The 9,799-nt window shown below is 39.6% G+C and overlaps 1 protein-coding gene across 1 annotated transcript; it reads right to left on the reverse strand.

Annotated features, from left to right (window-relative positions):
* Window positions 1–2,828: 2,828 nt before the first annotated feature.
* LOC108127016 (uncharacterized) lies at window positions 2,829–8,455 on the reverse strand. Its single transcript, XM_017243830.3, has 2 exons — window positions 8,314–8,455; window positions 2,829–3,762 (listed from the first exon to the last, which is right to left on the reverse strand). Exon 2 carries the CDS (start codon window positions 3,750–3,752, stop codon window positions 3,093–3,095), a length of 660 nt encoding a protein of 219 aa, XP_017099319.1. The 5' UTR covers window positions 3,753–3,762; window positions 8,314–8,455; the 3' UTR covers window positions 2,829–3,092.
* Window positions 8,456–9,799: the final 1,344 nt, after the last annotated feature.

Consider the following 9,799-nt stretch of genomic DNA (forward strand, 5'->3'; position numbering starts at 1 on the left):
GGTACTCCGCTTCAGAATCGTATGAGAATTGGTAAAGATATAGCCACTACTGTGGGCCCTATAGGGGAAAACCCCATTTTCAAGGGATCCATCACGAAAAATGGACAAAAAATCAAAAAAATATTTTGTCTCAGGATTTTGATGCAGAATGGTAGCGAATCAATCCAGAAATCGTTAAAGGTACTCCGCTTGAGAATCGGATGAGAATAGGTGAAGATATAGCCACTACTGTGGACCATATAGAGGAAAACCCCGTTTTCAAGGAATCCCATCACAAAAAATTTTAAAAAAATCTAAAAAATATTTAACTTAGGATTTGGATGCAGAATGGTAGCGAATCGATCCACAAATCGTTTAAGGTACTCCGCTTCAGAATCGGATTAGAATTAAGGAAGATATAGCCATCCCTGTGGGCCCTTTAGGGGAAAACCCCATTTTCAAGGATTTTCATCACGAAAAATGGACAAAAAATCTAAAAAATATTTTGTCTCAGGATTTTGATGCAGAATTCTGGCGAATCGATCCAGAAATCGTTTAAGGTACTCCGCTTGAGAATCGGATGAGAATTGGGGAAGATATAGCCATCCCTGTGGGCCCTAGAGGGGAAAACCCAGTTTTCAAGGGATCCCCCACGAAAAATGGACAAAAAATCTAAAAAATATTTTGTCTCAGGATTTTGATGCAGAATGGTAGCGAATCGATCCAGAAATCGTTTAAGGTACTCCGCTTGAGAATCGGATGAGAATTGGGAAAGATATAGCCATCCCTGTAGGCCCTATAGGGGAAAACCTCATTTTCAAGGATTTTCATCACGAAAAATGGACAAAAAATCTAAAAAATATTTTGTCTCAGGATTTTGATGCAGAATTCTGGCGAATCGATCCAGAAATCGTTTAAGGTACTCCGTTTGAGAATCGGATGAGAATTGGGGAAGATATAGACATCCCTGTGGGCCCTAGAGGGGAAAACCGCATTTTCAAGGGATCCCCCACGAAAAATGGACAAAAAATCTAAAAAATATTTTGTCTCAGGATTTTGATGCAGAATGGTAGCGAATCGATCCACAAATCGTTTAAGGTACTCCGCTTGAGAATCGGATAAGAATTGGGGAAGATATAGCCATCACGGTGGTCCCTATAGGGGAAAACCTCATTTTCAAGGATTTTCATCACGAAAAATGGACAAAAAATCTAAAAAATATTTTGTCTCAGGATTTTGATGCAGAATTCTGGCGAATCGATCCAGAAATCGTTTAAGGTACTCCGCTTGAGAATTGGGGAAGATATAGACATCCCTGTGGGCCCTAGAGGGGAAAACCCAGTTTTCAAGGGATCCCCCACGAAAAATGGACAAAAAATCTAAAAAATATTTTGTCTCAGGATTTTGATGCAGAATGGTAGCAAATCGATCCAGAAATCGTTTAAGGTACTCCGCTTGAGAATCGGATGAGAATTGGGAAAGATATAGCCATCCCTGTAGGCCCTATAGGGGAAAACCTCATTTTCAAGGATTTTCATCACGAAAAATGGACAAAAATCTAAAAAATATTTTGTCTCAGGATTTTGATGCAGAATTCTGGCGAATCGATCCAGAAATCGTTTAAGGTACTCCGCTTGAGAATCGGATGAGAATTGGGGAAGATATAGACATCATTGTGGGCCCTATAGGGGAAAACCGCATTTTCAAGGGATCCCCCACGAAAAATGGACAAAAAATCTAAAAAATATTTAGTCTCAGGATTTTGATGCAGAATGGTGGCGAATCGATCCACAAATCGTTTAAGGTACTCCGCTTGAGAATCGGATGAGAATTGGGGAAGATATAGACATCCCTGTGGGCCCTATAGGGGAAAACCGCATTTTCAAGGGATCCCCCACGAAAAATGGACAAAAAATCTAAAAAATATTTTGTCTCAGGATTTTGATGCAGAATGGTAACGAATCGATCCACAAATCGTTTAAGGTACTCCGCTTGAGAATCGGATGAGAATTGGGGAAGATATAGACATCCCTGTGGGCCCTATAGGGGAAAACCGCATTTTCAAGGGATCCCCCACGAAAAATGGACAAAAAATCTAAAAAATATTTTGTCTCAGGATTTTGATGCAGAATGGTAACGAATCGATCCACAAATCGTTTAAGGTACTCCGCTTGAGAATCGGATGAGAATTGGGGAAGATATAGACATCCCTGTGGGCCCTATAGGGGAAAACCCCATTTTCAAGGGATCCATCACGAAAAATGGACAAAAAATCTAAAAAATATTTTGTCTCAGGATTTTGATGCAGAATGGTAGCGAATCAATCCAGAAATCGTTAAAGGTACTCCGCTTGAGAATCGGATGAGAATTGGGGAAGATATAGCCATCACTAAGGGCTCTATAGGAGAAAACTCCATTTTCAAGGGATCCATCACGAAAAATGGACAAAAAATATAACAAATATTTTGTCTTGGGACTTTGATGCAGAATGGTAGCGAATCGATCCAGCAATCGTTTAAGGTACTTTGCTTGAGAATCGGATGAGAATTGGGGAAGATATAGCCATCCCTGTGGGCCCTATAGGGGAAAACCCCATTTTCAAGGGATCCATCACGAAAAATGGACAAAAAATCTAAAAAATATTTTGTCTCAGGATTTTGATGCAGAATGGTAGCGAATCAATCCAGAAATCGTTTAAGGTACTCCGCTTGAGAATCGGATGAGAATTGGGGAAGATATAGCCATCCCTCTGGGCCCTATAGGGGAAAACCCCATTTTCAAGGGATTCACTGTTTTGGGTGAAAGAAGAAGCTTCTTTCAAAAAGCTTCTGACCCTTTTTTTGTTATGTGGGTTCAATTTGTATTTATTAACAATTTTTAAAATTATTTAACAATTTTGTTTATCTTTGCGCGGAAAGGTTATTATTATTTAAATTTTGTTTATCTTTAGAAACCGAACAAACAAATGTTAGGCGCGTTTTGGAAGGCATCAATATTGGGATTGAACAGTCAATGAGGCAATTAAATCAATCAATCAACCAATCAATGTTCCGTTTAAGGCTACATAAATATGTAAATTTTAATCATCTCTTCAGGCTTAAGCTAAATTAGAATTACAAGCGGGCATTGGGATTCCGGGAGCGGACAAAGTTCAGCAGCTCATCGGAGTCCTCGCACACGAATGGCTTGATGTGGTGGCATGCCACATCGTGCCACTTGATGCCATCGTTGTAGAAGTTGTTCAGGATGGACAGGCAGCTCTCGTCATTGCCCTGGGCCGCCTCTCGGTTGTCCGGCTGGGGCTGGTTGTATCCGCCCGTGTGCGACCAGTCACCAGTATTACGCTGCGAGGTGGGTCCAATCTTGGCTCCGGATCCCGACCAGAACCAGCCGTTCTCATTGGGTGGCTGCAGATCGGGCCTGTCGCAACCGGCAAAGTTGCATTTCCTGCCCGAGGTCCAGATATACCTCACATTGCCGCGAGAAATACGCTGCTTAACGAAGTCATTCTCCTGTGGCGTCTCCAGGGAGACGGCGTCCATGCAGTGCCGGCGGCAGATGTTCCTCGCGTCCAGCCAGTCGACCTCCAGACTGCGGGTAGGTGCATGCTCCCAACTGAAGAAGTACGAGTGGGATACACCCCTGGCATCGCGGTAGGTGGCATGGCGCACCCGGTTGGCGCAGCTCCTCGGATCGGGCAGGGCCAGGCGACGCTGGGCCAGAGCCATTGTGGCGCTCAGTGCCAGCAGCAGAAGTGCTCGCAGCACGGACATGTTTGGATTTCTGAAATAAAGTTAAGGTTTAGGATGAATAGAATGTTCTGTTAGAAAAATCCTTTAGGATCCTTTGGAACCTATTCAAAAGACCTTTTAAAAAATTGCTCAGAAATATACTTACATATTTATTTCGCCTATAACCTTATAAGATCTTAAACCTCTAATTAAACTAACCAACTAATTCTGCTTTTTAGCTTAACCAGAGTGACCCAAGCTCGACCTGAAACTGTTTGGAAATGTTAGTCCGACCAGGCAATGATTCTGATTCAGAATCCGAAATTTAGCCCCACCCATTCCATTTCCGCTTGGATGAGTCGCACTCGGTTTTATGCAAAATCAGTGATTGGAAATGCTTTGCATCGAATTTGATCAATTTTGACTGTGATTTGCCTATGGAATTTGTCGCTTTCAATTGTCATTTTGCACAATTTGATTCCATTTCGTCTAATTAAGTAGTTTTCCATTTGGTAGAGAGAGGCCTTCAACCTGGTTTCTATTTCGTAACGTGAGAATTGTTCCCGTCTCAGCCGCAAGCCATTCTTATATGGTCCCACATACTGGGTGTTCACTTTACTCATTTGGCTTCCTATGCAAATGGCTTCATTGTTTTATATTAGAGGGTACATAAAAAAAGCTAAAAAAAAAAAAACCAATACCACATGAAAATTGTATGCAAATTTTTGTAGTGGTCTTGTGATGCGCGACTGGTTCTATTTATGAGCCACTTGGCAACTAATCAAAATTACATCTTATATAAATTATTTGCCAGCAATTGGATCCGGATTTAAATGAGCTGATCTAAGCTGGGGTTCTATTTGGTGGGAAATGGCTAAAACGCGTGCTGATTGTTACTTTATAATAAACCCACTGGATATTGGCCTCTCTTACCTTCTAAAAAATTACCAAACCGTAACTGACCTAACCCACAGACCCTGACCTACCCAACAAAAATCAAGAAACTCCCACTCCCAAGCAAAAAAATATCTGGAATTCGTGAATATATGTATATACGTATATGTGTGATAAATTCCAGTACGCAGGCTTTTCTAGCTCAACCGAAGACCAAAGTTTGTCTTGTGCATACCAAAACGGAAAATACTCGCAGTTAATGGAGAAAGTTGCCCGGCCATGGTCATGCATTACACATATTGCCAGAGTCTTTTTGGCCAATATTCGAAACGAAACTCTTCCGCCTGATAACACGGTCAAAAAAGTATAAAATATTGCTTTGACTTTGGCTTTGTGTCCACGTTCAATTGCATGTATTTTCTCCCTTTTTCATGGCTTGTAAATTTTGTTATTTGAATTTCCGTTGCCTCATTTGCTCTTCCTATATGAGTTGATGGTAATACATATATAATATGAACGTGTTTTTTTTCTTTCTGAGCCTGTCTTGTGTGTATCTTCGGCTAATTGCCGTGGGTAAGGGCATTGGCAACTGCTGAAATATTTCCGAACCAATTGTCTTCACCTTTTTTTTTCGGGCACTTGCCCACAAGTAGCTCTCATTTCGTCTCATTTTTGTTTCTTTGTTTGATTTTTTGGGTCTTGTTTTCTTTTATTATGCAATATTTGCTTTATTGAACGTTTCAATGGACGCACTTGTAAATACAAATTGTGGGAGAAAGGCATTTAATTTTGATTTTTTTTACTTCGACTTAATGACTAATGATGATTTTAGGCTCTTGAGGCGGCGATTTCTTTTATATAATTCACCTGCTCGGCGTGCAAAAAGCAACCTTCAAAACGTGCTCAATAGCCAAATAAATATTACAAAATAACTACAATAAAAAAATGAGTTGAAATCTTCGAAAGATGTTGTTCCAAGCACTATCGTGCTAAACATCTGTGCATCATTCCGAATCCGAATCCGCATTCGAATCCAAGCCGGAGTCGGAGTCAGAGTATGTGTTGGATAATTAATTCCAAGCCACTTGTGCTGGCAGACATAGTCATGAGGCTGCATCTGCCAAACATTTTAGTCTTTTTTTAGCCATTTGATTCACCCACCACCACCCCCCCAAAGACACGGCAATTAATCTCTGGCTTATACATTACATTTTGGTGGTAACTGGTTTTTTTCTATAATCTTTTTCATAGATGGCAAACAAATTTTATTTATGTATCACGCGCTGCCAGCAGAGTAATTTTCTGAAAAATTGTGAATATCTGCTGAGAGTGCAACAGGTGTTTAAATCTTGTAAAAAAAAAAGCTTTTAAAATATTTAAATATTTATTATAACCAATATAGAGGTATTTTTATTGCAACGGTTATGATCAATCCATTTGTCTATTATTTTTCAAGGGTCATCTTTGTCTTTCCATTTAATTTTCTAAAAAACTGAGTTCCTTATCCCTATGCTATCCCCGTTAGAAACCTCATCAATTTACCTTTAATTACCTAGATCTACCTTGGCCATTTCCTGTTAATTAGAAATCAATCGATAAGCAGACATTTCTCTAGAGAAAACATCGAGAAACTTGCACTTGCAGCTTGTTTGTAGAACGTGGCTGAAGACGAAAGACGAGTTTCTGTTTTTAAAGCCCCACCTCTTGGCAATGTGATGACAGTAATTATTAAGAAGACGGATTTGCCAAGACGCTGCAGGTGCAACACGAGAAACAACTTGTTGTTGCAACAGCACCATCCTATCTCTGGTATCTGGGGTCTAATTAGAATTTTGATTTTCTGGTGTTGTTGTTGACCCCTTTTTAAGCAAATGAGGCACAAAAGGGATCAGGATGTGGACAATGACGTTAAGAAAGTTGCAGGCGGATGCATCTGCGAAACCGAAGCAATCGAGACATTTTAATTGCCTGGCCTGGGTCTGGTCTTGGCCAGATCTGGTCTTGGCCCGAACAGAGAAGAAGCCACTGGACAACAGTAAACAATATGCAGAAAAACTGGACAGACGGTAGAAGAAAGTCTGTCAACTGCTGGCCAGTTTCAGACCAGACAGAAGGAGCTTACTTTTACTGGTTAACCAGCAACCTGCAACCTGCAACTTGCAACTGACTGGTTTTCTCAGATGAGCAAAAACTCAAAAATGCCAGCGAAAAAAAATAACAATAACAATGACCATCAACGTGCAGCGAAATGATAGTGAAAATGGTCATGTTTCTTCGTTCGGTTTTTGGTCATGACATAAAAATGTATTTATATGAACAGGCCATATCAATAAATATTGACAGCATGTCAGGTTCATGGAAAGAAAGGGGGCGATGGGGCTGGGTGAGAGGTTCAAATGGAATCTTCTCAGTTGTCCAGGCATCTTCACTTTCATCTTCAGAGCAGACGCTAATGAATTGCCCAAACTATGGGAATAGTGAGTAAAACAAACAAAACTTGGCCTAAGTACATGGGAAACTTGAAAGCGAAATGGTAGTTGATATTTAGTTAGAATTGAAAGAGAATACTTGGAAAGTCTTTTTCGGAAACAAGCTAAAAAATATTTTATTATCTGAGGAAAAAGCATATGATAAATTTCAAAGATGCTCCTCAAAATTGTCACTCAACTTCTAAAGCCAAAATACTACTATCTAAAATACAACTACTGTCGTACAAAGAAAAACTTTCCTTTAAGAAGAATTCATCCAAAAGAGTGACAGGAAGAGCCCTGACTCTTTTTTTTGGCCAAGACTTTCCCGCATTCCTCGGAGATAAATTATTTTGTTGTCACTTGGAGACGGAATCGTGACTGGTGTTTTCTACTATGGTATGTTATTTTCACATCCTCCACAATTGCAGTGGAAAATGGCATTGAAAAGTGTCTAAACATTGACCTGTTGAACCGAATCGTTAAGTGTAAGATTTGCAAAAAACCCACTCATTTTAGAGACATCTTCAGTTGCAGTTGTAAATAGCAAAATGTCTGTTATCAAGTCTGGTTATTGCCACTCATAAAATATTATTGAGCGCCAGCTTTACAACTTCAAACGACATTTTGTGCAGTAGCAACAGTAGCTTTCAGCTGACGCAGCCTGACATTTTGGCAATTACTGCCCCGAATATTTGCATGGCTCTGGAAAATTAGATTTTCCACTCATTTGCACTGCCACCATATTGCGTAATCTTCTGTTTCAATGCACGTCGGCCCAAGTGGGAGGAGGAAATGCTGGCCCAAATGAGGCCATGCATAGTAATAAAGTCAAAAACAAAAAGAATCGAGAAAACTAAATAAAGAACAAAAAGCTACTTCATCATTGTTGAGTTAACTAACCAAGTTTTTCACACTATTTACCATGTTCTTCAAACTGACAGAAATTTGTTGTGACAGAATTAATTGCGGTGGGTTGTCGAAAAAGAATTGTGGCTTAGTATGATTTATCATTGTTAGTCGACTAAATGTTCTAAGGGTTAAGTAAATACTTTGTTAAAATCTAGATAGTTCTTTGCCATGATTACAAACAACAAATGAATTTTGAACTTTTGAAAATACTACACTTATTGCAATCCTAAGCATGCAAACTATAAAACAACTTATTAGGTATAGTGGCTCGATCACTTTTTTTATTCACTGAAGTCCTTAAAGGATTATTGACATTATTAAATAATCACCTTGCAAAACGAAAAAACACAAGCGGAATTTCCAAAACTTGATGGCAGCACAGAAATCCAACTGATGCTGATTATATAGCAGATATATAGTAGAAGTTGGGACAACCGCACGAAACGCTTCACTTTTACCAACTGAACGCAATGACGATCTTGCCACGGTTTATAGCCTGTCCCCAAAAACCAAAACAAAAATAAAACGAGCACAGAAACGGGCGGCAGTTCGATCGCGCTTCGAACGTGGCTCAAACCGGGCTTAAGACTTGGCTTGAACGAGTAGGATGGGGGCCAAAACAAACAGCGGGAGGTGTGTTCGCCTTTTTTTTCATTTATTTCTATTCATTTTGTTTTTGCCGGAGATGAGTTTGGAATGCATTCGATTGGTAATTAAGTTAGGGGCCGTAAAGCGGCGGTTGCAGCTTCTGTGCTGCCATAAATGTGTCAGTATGCTACAGGTTTGATGTTCGAACTTCAAAGTGCAGCATCGAACATGTGGGCATCGCAAGTTCGTTGCTTGAATCTTTTGATTTTTTGCAGGCAACTGAAAAAGCAAAGCAACAACTACAAAACTAGGCAAAAACCAAACAAGGCAAATAAGTGTGAAAAGACAAAACTCATCGATGACCGTTACACGCTTTGTTTAAACAAATGATTATGCATTTATATTTGATTTTATTTTAATTGTTTCGAATTGAGTGAGCCCTTGGGCTAAAAATGATTATACCCCACATGTTGATTATTTTTCTATGGAATACCATCTTTTTTTTGTTTATTGTTACATTTATGTAATAATTGAACATTTTATTTTCTTTTTTATTTATTTTGGAGAGGCCGATACAAAGCAAAACGGTGTCAATAAAATCAATAGAGTCGAAATTGCTTCCGGCACAATTTGCTCATCATTAGCCAAAAGGTGTTGAAGAAGCAACCAAAAAGGGACAGAAATGAATAATTAAATTGAAAAATAAATACAAGTTGGATGCCTAAATTGCTGAAAATTAATCATTTTATTTTTCTACCTAGCGAGCCTATTCAAGTTGATTTATGTGCTTCACTGAATTTACCTAATGAGAGCACAGTATAAAAATTCATTAATATTCATTGTGCTCGGACCAATATTGCTTAATAACGTTATGGTTGTTATCGGCTGGCGGTGTCGATGCCATAGCTATGCACCTCCAATGCTGCAACTGCTCAAGTTCACCCCTACAAGGCGAATCGGCTTCTGATCTGCTCCAAGTGTCCTCTCACGCATCTCGAGCTCATCTTCAAATTGCATTTCGAGCATAAAACATGAAAATATGGCAGCAGCACCCGATCACCCGGTGAGGTCGTTCAGTAAATTAAATTTAATTGCATTTTCCTCATGAGGTGGAGTGGCAGCCAACAACTTCAAATCGATTCGAAATCACTTCAAATTTGCCGAGACCAAGTGTGCATCTTTAAGCACACTATTATAGCATCATACCCTATTATGGAGAGATGGTCT

The sequence above is a fragment of the Drosophila bipectinata genome, chromosome 2L (genome assembly GCF_030179905.1).
Source record: "Drosophila bipectinata strain 14024-0381.07 chromosome 2L, DbipHiC1v2, whole genome shotgun sequence".
Taxonomy (NCBI): Eukaryota; Metazoa; Arthropoda; class Insecta; order Diptera; family Drosophilidae; genus Drosophila; species Drosophila bipectinata.

Coding starts and splice junctions, on each gene's coding strand:
- LOC108127016 (XM_017243830.3), bottom strand. CDS start 3,752: ATGTCCGTGCTGCGAGCACTTCTGCTGCTGGCACTGAGCGCCACAATG.